This window comes from Carassius carassius, chromosome 50, assembly GCF_963082965.1.
Source record: "Carassius carassius chromosome 50, fCarCar2.1, whole genome shotgun sequence".
Classification (NCBI taxonomy): domain Eukaryota; kingdom Metazoa; phylum Chordata; class Actinopteri; order Cypriniformes; family Cyprinidae; genus Carassius; species Carassius carassius.
In genome coordinates this window covers 15,866,367-15,879,992 of record NC_081804.1, presented here as the reverse complement: position 1 = coordinate 15,879,992, position 13,626 = coordinate 15,866,367, and the positions used below count along the sequence as shown (strand labels likewise).

Sequence of the window (13,626 nt, the reverse complement as noted above, 5' to 3'; positions counted from 1 at the left end):
AATGCGCTCTAACATGGGCATTAAGCCTGTGACGTTTGAGGCGGGGAGCGCGCTGATCACAGCGGGCAGATCGCTCGTCCTCGACCCCCCCACGGTGCTTAACCGAGTGAGGGAGGGCTGAGCGGGTCCCGTGGGACTCGTGCTGTCTGTGAGTAATAGTGGGCTGTAAGCATGCACATTTACTGCTTTAGACTCGCTGTCTCGCTGTCGCTGAGGCCATGAGACCCAGCATCCTCTGAAATTCTCTGAGCGAAACGGTCGCGCCGCAGTGGAGAGATTTCGCTGCGCGCTGAATGCCCAACGTGCGCTGTGGTGACAGCCGCGCCGTCATGGAACGTGAGTCCAAAGCTATACCCAAAAACAGTATCGTCTGACTGGGGTTCAGCGAACTCTTCGTCCAGTTGACACTGAGACCGAGTTTCTCGAGGTGATCGAGTAAAATGGCCCCGTGTTCGTGTAAAATGGCCGTTTTTACAGAAACCACATGACGCGTGTGACATAGTGTTTGTGGGCACTGAGGTGTGGGCACGTTTACTATGCAGTGCGCGCGATCGACTTGAGTCGCTTTTATGGGCGCGAGCCCTGTGTGAAGGGCTGTGCTTATATGTGGAGATGGGCACTGAGCAGTGGGCATCGTCACTACATTTGTGTGCAGGCAAGCGTGCAACCGTACAGGCTTGCGCATTGCAAAAGACACTGAAACAGTCACAATCCCTGGAACTGAAACAGCAGCGCGCTTGGGTGAGAGTTCGGCCACGGCGACTCGTACACCGGCGCTTTCCTAGGATGGCTTCGGGGCTTCCGGCCTCACCGTAATCCTCTGCCGTGGTTCCCTCGGCGCGGGGCGATGGCCGGTAGAGCAAGAACGGGGTCTCAAGCTGCGTTGCTGAAGCTGTTGTGATAACGGTTTTTGTGTGCAGGCAAGCGGGCAACTGTGCAGGCTTGCGCGTTGCAGAAAACGCTGAGACAGTCACAATTCCTGGAACTGAAACAGCGGCGCGCTTGGGTGAGAGCTCTTGGCTGAGAGCTTTGCGAGGCCGGTCTAGCACGACTAGCTGCAGAACCGGAGCGCTTGCCATGTCTGAGAGCGTCAGCCCTAGATGCCTCTCAGCCACCGTAGCGGAAGCCATAACTCATCCCATGGCTTGTGCAGCGGATTTAGTAGCGAAGCACTCCTAAAATCCGCGAGACAGATAGCCTCAGGTCCCACCTCGTCCAGTTTACAGAGGAGATCACCCTGGAATATCTGCAGCCATCGTGTGAAGTGCAGACGCAGCCTGCTCAGCAGCAGAAAAGATTTGCGTGAGCAGAGATGACGTCATGCGGCAGGCTTTAGATGGCAACACCGCTTTCGTCCGCCGTCCAGCAGAGGGCGGGCAAAGGTGCGTCGCTATCGCCTGTTCCACCGGCGGAAGTGACTGGTAGTTCCTGTTTTTAAGCATCATCCAGTGCTGAGAATGCTAGTGAGACAGACGAACGAGTTCGAGCTGAATATGGAGCGTTCCAAGCCTTTGCCACCTCTTCGTGAAGCTCAGGAAGAAATGAGGCGGGCTTTGAGAAGTACGCTCATCCGAAAGGAAACTACCATCCAGCCGGGAACGAGAGGGGGGGCGCTGGTGCAACCCACTCGAGGCCGAGACTCGTCGCGGCAAGCGTGAGCACTCGCCTCGGCTCCTTCTCGATGTCAGCTCGTTTGCTGGGCTTCTGAGCAGAAGGCGCGAGATCCCCGGAGCTCGACCAGCCCTCACTGCCCGAAGCTAGCAGAGAGCACGTGTCCTCTTCCCCCGACGTGGCCCTGAGATTTTTTTCATTAAAATTATCTGTAAGTAGGCTACAGTTTCTTAAAAAAAAAAAAAAGACATTTAAGATCTTAGGTACACTATAAGTGCACATTCAATACAATTAAGCACATCTTATCACAAATGTTGTTTTGCAAATGAAAAGATGCATCAAAGGAGACATAAGGACATTAAAATTAAGATGGACGCACATGGTTTTTCCACTCTAGTACCGTTTTGCTCCAAAACAGTGGGAGGGATACCCATAATGTTTTACAGCTAGAAGAGTTCTATTTACACAGATGACTAATTTTATTGCATGAGCTCCACTGAACATCCACCCGCTAAAGGGAATAAATGTGAATGGTGCTTATGGTAATTTTTTGGCTACAGGGCGTTGTTTTGTGTCAGGTATTCTGGTTGTTTTTATGGGTTTGCTTGCTGGTCTGAGTCAAAAGAGCCCACTCATAGTTTCCAGATAAGGAAGGAGTCATCCTTTCAATGTGTCTATTGATTTTGTTTAGCTTGTTTTATTGTCATCAAGCAAAACTCTTAAAGGGATAGTTCACCCAAATAAAAACCTGCTAAATTCTGGAACATATGTTCTCCCTCATGTCAATCTAAACCTATGTGATGATCTTTCAAGTTCAAGTTCAAGTTTGTTTATTTCTAGAGCACATTTACTTCCGGTTTTTAGCCGACCAAAGTGCTGTACAGTAATCACGACAAAATACATACTAACCAGCTACGTCACTATCAGCAATCAAATATAGTGCATTAAAAGTTAGTTCAAGTAAATACACATTAAAAGTAATCACGATAAAATACGTAATGTACCAACAACGTCACTATCAACAATCAATTAAAGTGCATAAAAAGATAAGTTCAAGTAAATTACACATTGAAAGCCACTCCAAACAAATATGTTTTTAGAGCTGTTTTAAACTCTGATAAAGTGGAAGCCATTTTAAGATGAATAGGAAGATTATTCCATAAAGTGGGGCCCACCACTTCAAAAGCTCTATTTCCCCTCTTTTTCAAGCGGGTTCTAGGAATACGAAGGAGGGATTTGTTTCCTGATCTCAGTTCTCGCTTTGAAGTATATGGGTGCAAGATTTTTTAAGGATTTATAGACTAATAATACAATTTTATAGTCGATTCTATATTGGACTGGTAACCAGTGAAGGGATCTCAAAAGAGGTGTCACATGATCAAATTTTTTGCCACCTTTCAAAAAGCGTGCTGCTGCATTCTGAACAACTTGTAATCTCGAGATTTGATTCTTGGAAATCCCATAATAAAGAGAGTTGCAATAATCTAGCCTGGATGTTATAAAGGCATGAATAGCAACTTCAAGAGAATCATTGGATAGGAAAGATTTAATTTTGGAAAAAGAGCGTAGATGAAAGAAACTAGAGCCCACTACCGAGGCAATTTGCCTATCAAATTGTAAGTTGATCTTTCTTCTGCAGAACGCAAGAGAAGATATTCTGAAGAATGTTTGGACTCCATTGAGTTTTAGTGTAAAGACAAAGAACAAGAGGAATGCTGGTGTTCGTTGTCTTAATAGTTGATGTTATAACCAGGACTTGAATTTTTTTTTGTCATTAACTTATTTTGAATTGAGTGTAAAGATCTAAAGTTTTACACTATGTCCTATTCAGGCACGATGTAATACAACTCTAACAACAAGCAATCTGTCGGATCAAACCAGATGCGACAGCTACAAGATGCAATAAAATAAATCACAAATAACAGCCAATCAGAAGAGCATGTGGGCGGAGCTCTTTTTACAAGAGCACTGCTGTCTCGCACTTGGAATAAAATGGTTAGGACATTATTTTTGCATTTTAACATTACTCAAAATCCATATTCAGAGACTGGTACAATATTCATCACTTTTTGAATGTTCTTGTTTCCTTTAAGTAATTTTCCAAATCTGAGGAAATTATTCATATTTACTTTCATTATGGCTGTTAAAGTCACACAACATGATACTGAATCAATTGTTCCAAATAAAGAACCAACTGTTGCTTGCTGCATTTTTGTTCATTGCTACTAGTTTGAATAATCTTTTCCTCGCTAAGACATGTCCAAACCAGACTCGCAATGAACGCATCTTTTTCATGTTAATACATGTTTTCGATGTTAAGAGGACAAATGCTTGTGAAAATCTTTGTGCGTTCAAATATCAAGCACATCAAGCAACAATCAATCACAAGACAGATGAGAACCAATGCTGTTGTTGTCGTTGACTTGTCATCATTGTTGGGGGTAAAGCATTACAAGTAACGCAAGTTATGTAATCAGATTACTTTTTCAAGTAACTAGTAAAGTAATGCTTTACTTTTACCTTTGTTACTTTGTTTTCCCATTTATACACTGACAGCTCTCCTGTCCCTGTGTTGAGAGAAATTAGGAGTGACGTGCAGAGGAAGAGACACTTCTTTCAGCCTGAGACTTATTCATTTAACTTTTGGTGCAAAAGGGCCTTTACAGCTGCCTAAAATGTAACTTTTTGGTGACGAAAAGTAATGTAAAAGTAACATAATGTGTTACTCTCCATAAAAAGTAACACACCTACTTTTTTGTAGAGTTACACAATATTGTAAAGCATTGCTTTTAAAAGTACTTTCCCCCAACACTGCTTGCCATGGTAATTAAATATTAAATATTATATTAAATATTTTGTGAAGATGTAGTTTTACCATGTTTCCTAACCAGACACAGTGCATTATGACTCTACAAATGCAATTTGTCTGTTCCAAAAATAAAGTCAAACGTTGCTTACTGTGTTTCGCAATTGCGACATGCAATAAATGCATCTTCTCATTGTTAAGAGGAAAAAAGTGGTAGTGGCAGTGGTACCGTTGTTATAATTTCGGGAGATTGACAACACCTCTGTATCATTTCATTTCAAGACATTTATCATCTTGGACAAGGTACATTTTTTTGTACCGTGAATGAAAAGAATGTCATACAGGTTTGAAAGAATATATTGTAAATGATTTTTGAGTGAACTATCCCTTGAACTACTCTGGAACACAATTTGTCCGGACAATGGAAGTGCAGTGGATAACCTGGCCCCTGTATTTTTCATCTTCCAGAGACATCTGCGGTTTCTCTGTTGCTGTTACCCCACAACTCCTCTCTCTTTTATGCTATTCTGTCTATTTCTGAGCCACGTGAACTTTCCCCAAACACAAAATTACATTGAAGAAACTCATTGCGTCTATCTGCGACCCTGGAGTCTTCAATAAATGGAAAATGAGGCACACAGAAAAAACACAGGAGCAATGGATTCACAACGATATTATACTGAAACAAGATCTTGGTCTGTCTTCTTTGTGTCTTTCCTCCCTCACAGCTCTTTTGTTCCCACTTCAATTTCTATTTGTCAAGCAGTCGGCTCAAAAATGTAAACGTATCTTTGATAAATGAGCCTTCAGATCAATCTCGAAACTCTTTTGAGTGTCTATATTTGCGCCCACAGATACAATGTGTTTCTCTGTTTCTCCAGCTTGGATGGATTTCCCTATCTACAGGTGACTGGAAAAGGACTGGCGCTTCCACAAGGAGTCGTTTGGAATTCTGGATAAGCTGAGATTCTTTTCTAAGACAAAGAGACGCCTCTGAGCCTCGGCATTTCAATCGATCACACGTCTCTGTGACAGGGTATCGAGTCCTCGGCTGGCGTTCGTGAGCGCCAAGTCCCGTTTGAGCCCGACGTAATCGATACGCCAGTAAACCACACTTTCCCTGTTCACTGTCACAGACTTCTGGCAGAGACACTAATTGTGTTTTACAAAGCCAGTGCTCCTTCACATCGTACAACTTCGTCTACACTTCTAAGTACTGAGACCTCTGGTGAATAAATCTAAATGAAATCTACCATGCAGTAGCAGCAAGGTCCTGTTTGAGGAAATAGCTGCCACTGCCCACAGTGACTCTGAAATCTGCTATTCAATGACTAATGAAAGATGTGTTCATTTAAGTGTTGAATACAGGTTTAAAATGGAATAAAAAAGTTAACTTAAGTTAATTAAATTTATTATTTATGTATTTTATTATTTGTATTATTAGACTAAATGTGAATGTGCAATAATTCATCCCACTCACAAAAAAAAAAACAATTTAGTATTCATCAAAATGAATTAAAACAGTGAAATGCAAACTCAGAATATGACGCAAACTTGCAATTATTAAATATGTTACATAACACAAATGTCTCTAATCCCATTTATTGAATAATGTCTTTGCTGCTGACCTTTGGTGATTGAGTTCAACCATACTAATAATTTAAATTAAATTAATGCATTTAGCAGACACTTTTATCCAAAGCGACTTACATTGCATTCAAGATTACAATTTTCTCCTATTATGTGTTCCCTGGGATTCAAACCCCCAACCTTGCGCTTGTTACCGTAAAGCTCTACCACTTGAGCTACAGGAACACATAAGCAAAAATCACTTTAGCTCAACTAACAATTGTGCTGCATTGTTTTTTTCTTTTTTTTTTTTTTTATTGCTGAAGAGTATTGAAACTCTCTTGTGTAGGGTAAAAGTAACGCAAAAGTAACGTAATGCATTACTTTCCATAAAAAGTAACTAAATTAAATTAGGGAGTAACGCAATATTATAATGCATTACTTTTAAAAGTAACTTTTCCCAACACTGCTGATATGCTATAATGTTGTTATACAAATTATTCCAGTAATTAAATATCAAGACAATACATAATTAATGATTAATTAAGTAGATTCATATTTGTTTTAGTATTATAAATATATATTTAATTAGTATAATTAATACAATCTGAAACAATATATAAATTTTTCATATTCATATTTTCATATTCATACATCTGCACATATGTTAAAGTCATTGTTAAAAGAAGGAAAAACACTGGACATTTCCAGTCTTCAATCCTTTACCTTTCCCACGTACGCCAGCAGACGGGCATTGAGAGGACTGTCATCTGAACTCAGCCAGAACTCGGAGTTATCGTCCGAAGAAACGGCAAACTGAAAATCACCTGAACAAATGAGAGCAGAGTGTGAGTGACTTCCTCAGACTTTTTTGCCTTTTAATACAAAAGAGCATTTACCATCTTTGTAAGGTAGAATGTATCCAAATATTCTCAGGCCATAGTTCTTCCATTTTGGAGCCACAGCCAACTTCTTCACAGTAGTTCTCGTCTGAAGAGATAAATACATGATTATGAAATTAGTATGTGTTGGGATGAGCAAAGCCAGACACGATAGGTGTGCTAAAATAAAGTACATTTATTTATTTAATAAAATGGCAGTCTCTTATAGCCTTGCTTAGGCGAATGTCATTTTGTGTCCTTTTCATACATTTAGCACAACTTGACAAAATTACAGCTTGGTTGGAAGTGAGAAATTACATTTTGATTACAAACGATATTTACTTTGTTTTCATCATACTTTCATATTGAATTTTTTATCTCAAGCTCTTTGCAGACACGGTTGTCATGTTAGTAAACATGTTTAGTAACATTTTAAAAATCAGTAATAGTCATAACATTTATGGTTGTGGTGAAGATTATAATGTGTAAAACAGAAAAAAGAAATAATTTTACACACACATGAAAACATTGAAATGGTTTATGCATATTCCACTGTATGTTTAGATTTAAACATAATATATAAGATTTTATTATAAAAATTTAATTTTTCTAGATGGATTTTCATATGTGTCTGGCACAAAGACATTTATAAAACAACACACACACACTCACACACACACATTATGTGTGTGTGTGTACTAGGGGTGTAACGGTACGTGTATTCGTACCGGACCGTTTCGGTACAGGGCTTTCGGTACGGTGCACGTGTGTACCGAATGACCGAATGCAATATTTTGTTTGCGGAACATATACATTTTCGTGTTTCCAAACGAACATATTAAGTGGCGGAAGTGTTTGTGTTCAGCTCAAATCCCGCCCTGCAGCTGATTCTAAGGCCGGTGACACACTGGCTGCGTGGCGTGAGCGTGGCGTTTCTGCTGTTTGTCAGTTGCGTGACACCTGCTTCGCATTTTCTGTGTCTTTACACACCAGAATGGTGCCTGACGTGGCGCTGACGTGCTGCTGCTACTGTAGGTGACAAAGAGGGAGACCGCCGAGGCGCCGACAGACCAGGCTCTTGTCTTCATTACAACAATATCTATACTTCATGTTGAGCATAAATATAAAGCCTACTGATAAAGGACGTTTGACAGGTGCAATATGCCAGTGTGTCACCGGCCTAAGGTTTTCAAAAGGCATCACGCGAGTGTGAACATCACTACAACTAGGAAAAAAAGGATTGTAATTCAAACGCAGCTCCCGTCGGCATTTAAACAGACCTTTGCTCTTAATTCCGATCAGTCCAACGCTATGACGAAATCTGAGCAGGTCTCAAAACTGAAACTGTTCATGCTGCACTTTACACTTTGGAAAAGTGATATATATTTTTTAAATATGAGCAGGCCTACAAGCTGGGATTGGTAATGCTGCACTGTAATCATAGTTATTTATTTATATTTTCCATTATATTTTATTAAATGATATTGGTTTGAGACTGAGAGTATTTTATTTAGTGGAGAACTTTGCAGCTTTTTTTATTTTATATATATTTTATTAAAAAGTATTTAAAAAAGTGTAAACAAATTGTTAAAAAAAAGTTTATAGTAATAAACAACCTGCAGTTTAATGTTTGCATTTCTTTCCCTTACTGTACCGAAAATGAACCGAACCGTGACTTTAAAACCGAGGTACGTACCGAACCGTGATTTTTGCGTACCGTTACACCCCTAGTGTGTACAATAAAAACATAAAATGTTTTCAAGTCAGTTTTAATGTGATTGCTGTTTAAACTGACTTAAAATATTAATAAAATTCTTTTATTTGTCATAAATATCAATCACTGTGACACTGAGGCTCATTTTATTAAAAACTGCTCTCTGACTTTTGAGGCTGTTTCTTCTGTGTCTGTCCAGTTTCTGTCTTTCTACTATAAATGCTAAACAGACACACATAACAACGTGAGTGAGACCAGAATCTCAAATATCTGTCATCTGTTCACAACAATCTCAGAAACAGAAAGCTGGAGAGAAAGAAGCGGAGGAACAGAGAGACAGAATTCCGGAACACAGTGTAAGAATTTTCACAGTATGTGGCTGCATGTGCCTTTAATTTTAGGGGAGTTCTGTCAGACGTCTTGATCTGTGATCTGTAAAAACAGGCCAGCCATAAAAGAACCAAAAAACTAAATATAAAAAATAGACAATGTAAAAGTTGAGGAGGTGGGAGGACTGTGTAGGTGGTCTGAACTAAACAAAATTCACAAAGACAGATCAGGAGAAGCCAACTCTTTAATTCCACCCATTACAACCTGTAGGAGCTTTCACTTAAACTACACCACCCATGTGAGAAGAGAAAGGCAGAGGTTTGCAGACACACCTTCCAAAACCCTATAATAATCAAAAAACACAGGTTCCCATAAATGTAAGGAAACAATTTCACCAAAAAACGTGTGAGTAAATGACAACACAACTGTCATATGGCCATGTGAAACCAAAATATAAGTAAATTATTATTATTATTCAAATTATATATATATATACACTTACCTAAAGGATTATTAGGAACACCTGTTCAGTTTCTCATTAATGCAATTATCTAATCAACCAATCACATGGCAGTTGCTTCAATGCATTTAGGGGTGTGGTCCGGGTCAAGACAATCTCCTGATCTCCAAACTGAATGTCAGAATGGGAAAGAAAGGTGATTTAAGCAATTTTGAGCGTGGCATGGTTGTTGGTGCCAGACGGGCCGGTCTGAGTATTTCACAATCTGCTCAGTTACTGGGATTTTCACGCACAACCATTTGTAGGGAAAGGGAAAAACATCCAGTATGCAGCAGTCCTGTGGGTGAAAGTGCCTTGTTGATGCTAGAGGTCAGAGGAGAATGGGCCGACTGATTCAAGCTGATAGAAGAGTAACTTTGACTGAAATGAAGCTCACGATTATAGAAAGAGGAGTTACATTTCCGACGAGTGCCTGCGGTGTTCAGCCAATCACAATGCACTGGGTCAGCTGGCCAATCAGAGCATACTGTACTTCCAAGAAGGAGGGACTTTGTAGAAAACGACACGTTTGAGAGAGGCGGGGCATAGAGGACATACAATAATGTACAGTATTTGAAAGATAATGTGTTTTGAACATTAAAGCATGTCAACATATTCTGCTACACCAAATACACAAAATAATGATCTTTAAAAAAGAATATGACCCCTTTAAGTCTAAGCAAGAACATTCTCGCCTAAAAAAACTCTTAAAACTACATTCTGTGGCACGTGCATTTGGGCGTCTGCCATGACACTCACTGTGAAAAATACAGCAAGTGGAATGATAGAAATGGTGTTGTTATCCCCAGTATAGCGCACTACTGGAAAAGGCTCTAAGCCAATCGGATTTGAGGGCCAGAAAGAACTGTTGTATAAATATCAGTTGATGTTCCGATTGAACTCCGTAAAATTATGTTTTTCAGCATGATAGCCACCACTAAACCAAAACAGCACACTCTAAAAATATCCCCCCTTTTGGTAAGATTATCATAATTATCATTTCAGGTTTAACTATTTTCTCTTTCCATTCAACTCCAATCAACCATAACAGTATCCTCAAGCTCATAAATGATCCAAGCCAAACAGATATTCAATAATTCATGTGTTGATATTAATATTTAACTGACTCATCTAAAAACAAGTTGTCCTCTTTAAATCTTCCTTCAGTAAAAACCGGCCACAGGGCCAATCAAAAAGAGTACAAACTGTTTCACGTTTTGAATTAAAGATTCATTTTTAATATCTCATTGCACATTTACTGCACATCAGTAAATCTGCATCGGTTTTGCTATTAATTATCTCAGAAAACATAATTACGCACAATTTTCGGTATATAAGCAGGGTATCATCTCATCTCATCATCATTTCCCTACAAACTCCTGATGTTTATGTGAGCACACATGTCTGTAGAGACGGGAGTCTGAGTTCTAGCCGCTCCAGGACAATAGACAAACCAATTTCATCTATCTCTACATCACCCGAGACTACAAGAACGTGAGATCTGCTCTATGGGAGTTTTGAAGTATGAAAGACAAAGAGAAGCAGAGACATGCACACACTCGCAAGAAAATAACAAACACATCCAACTGACCAAACAACTGAGACATTCATGTAAATTTGGGAATTTCTTCCATTAAAGCATGAGATAGACTTGGGATCACTTTTCATTATTCTGGAGAACACGTTCATGAGGTCTTGTTCATGTCAGCTTGAGTGCTGCTGTCAGCAAACCAAATACTAATGCATTCTCAAAATCCAAGTTTTATTCACTCAAATTGTTATGCTAATAATATAATATTATTAGAAGGTGACTGTGTTTATGTTGATACTCACATGGGGGTAGAGAGGAAAGTGCAGATTCTTCCTGAGCTGAGCGACTGAGGTACCACACCAGTCTTCAAACACATGGAGATTCGCTTGACCTTTAAACTGTGCAGAAGAAACACGGAAGACCTGAAGATTACTTTCTGATAGACAGACAGGCAGGCAGATGGATAGATAGTTTGGACAAAAGAATGATCCGACTGTGACACGGCCAGTGAATTGGGAAAGAGAAACAACTCAAGGTTATGTTGAACGTGTTTTAACTTGAGCACTGTTATTTTAGAATGCCGTTTCATGTGCGTGATACTGCAAGAGACACAAGATATAAGCCCAACAGTCAAACACGTCCATCAAGTTGGGTTTCCACCCATCCCGTAAAATATGGTACCATCCCATATTTAAAGGTAAAATGATGCATCCCATTTCAAATCAATACTGGATGCGATTTGATCTCCCATATTTTAGCTACACATAGCTGAATAAACACATAAGGATTTTGCAGTGTGAAAAATACTAATAGCAAATGAAAAGAAATCAGTTTCACAATAAGTAGCTGAGCTCTGCGATGTTTTAGCATCTTTGATTTTCATAGCGACAGTGTCTCGACATCACACAGTTTAAACCTGCACGTTTCTTTTTGTAAACATGTCTAGCTCAACGTTCACCCATTTAACGCAAGAAGCTCTCCAAATATATGGCTGAATGAGAAAAAAAATTATCAGTCAGTCTATCTATCTATCTATCTATCCATCCATCTATCCATCCATCCATCCATTTATGAAGGAAAAAGTATTCCATATCATTATCAGAGCTATTTTTTATTTTATTATATATATATATATATATATATATATACATATATATTAGGGGTGTAACGGTTCACAAAATTCACGGTTCGGTTCGATACAATACACTGGTGTCATGGTTCGGTTCGGTACGGTTCGGTACGTTTTAGATACAGCAAAAATAAAAAATTGGCAGATAAATTTCCTTGATTTTTAAAAAATGTTTTATTTATTAAAACTAACAAAGTCTGTTTTTTTTTTTACATTGAACAATGATGGAGCTATTCTTTACCCATCTTCTATGGTGTTTTCTTAGCAGCATACTGTATAAAACAAAAACAGCTCCTTATAAAAAAAATGAAAATGTTATATTAGTTATGAACAAATACAAAGATGTAACTTTTTATATGGAACTCTATAACTCGTTATATTGAGTGTGTTTTTACTCAATTGGTTCTCTATAGGGCTTATGTTTTTTGGAACAAAGCAGGAATTACGGTCTGTCTGAAATGGGCTCGTGAAGGAATACTGTAACGGGGCTCAATTATATTAAGCATGTTCTTAAAACCTACGTTTTCCACTACAGAGTAAGGTGCTCGCTCACTCAGTACGCGCTGAAGGCTCGTTGCAAAATGGCTAATGCGTTTAACAGACCAGAAATAGAAGATCCTCCAATAACCAACAGGTCTGGTGTTTGGGTGCACTTTGGATTCCCTGTAAGCTATAATGGTGATGATGGAATGAATGGTAAATAGTAAGGTCTCATATCCGCGGCTATAACGTAAATGTAGCCTACCAATCGCCGTGGTGATGTCTTTTGCCCTGTTTGAATCTGTTGGAAATGTCTGTCTAAATGCTGCAGGGATAGTTTGTTGCTTGTATGTTTCTCCTTTTTTCCGTCTTTTCCCAGATACTGACACACTAAGGTGATGTCGGCGTAAATGAGTTGACATGTTTCAAGTACTCCCGCTGGTGTTTTTTTTTTTTTTTTTTGTATTCCCGCTGGTGTAACGTTACCCTAGATGCGACATATCGTTGTTTTTTTATCCACCACTCTCTTGCCATCACCATTATAGCTTACAGGGAATCCAAAGTTCACCCAAACACCAGACCTGTTGGTTATTGGAGAATCTTCTATTTCTGGTCTGTTAAACGCATTAGCCATTTTGCAACGAGCCTTCAGCGCGTACTGAGTGAGCGAGCGCCTGACTGAGTAGCCTAACATAAACATATAAGTTGGTGTTTTTTTCTTCTTCGGGGGTGTCAGGGGCGCTGCCTGTTACGTCGTTTGGGTTATTGGGCTACCTTGTTGAACGCATATCATTATATTTCACAATTTTTTTAAATTTTCCAAATATAATTAATTAGTAACGAACCGTTCGGTCCATAATGCGTACCGCGTACCGAACCGAAAGCCTCGTACCGAACGGTTCAATACGAATACGCGTATCGTTACACCCCTAATACATATATATATATATATATATATATATATATATATATATATATATATATATATATATATATATATATTACCCAGCCTGAACAGACTTATCTGTGATAGAATTGGAAAGCTAAAGTCTCACAGTAACTTTACAAACCCATGC

The 13,626-nt window shown here is 39.2% G+C and overlaps 1 protein-coding gene across 3 annotated transcripts in view; it reads right to left on the bottom strand.

Annotated features, from left to right (window-relative positions):
* The window catches only part of LOC132133404 (N-acetyl-beta-glucosaminyl-glycoprotein 4-beta-N-acetylgalactosaminyltransferase 1-like), a 221,713-nt gene that overhangs the window by 72,560 nt on the left and 135,527 nt on the right, over window positions 1-13,626 (bottom strand). For all 3 annotated transcript variants that reach the window (XM_059546202.1, XM_059546203.1, XM_059546204.1), the window contains exons 4-6: window positions 11,244-11,339; window positions 6,886-6,976; window positions 6,713-6,813 (exon numbers count right to left, since the gene is read on the bottom strand). In XM_059546202.1, coding sequence (XP_059402185.1) covers window positions 6,713-6,813; window positions 6,886-6,976; window positions 11,244-11,339 — 288 coding nt within the window. The remainder of the gene's footprint in view (window positions 1-6,712; window positions 6,814-6,885; window positions 6,977-11,243; window positions 11,340-13,626) is intronic.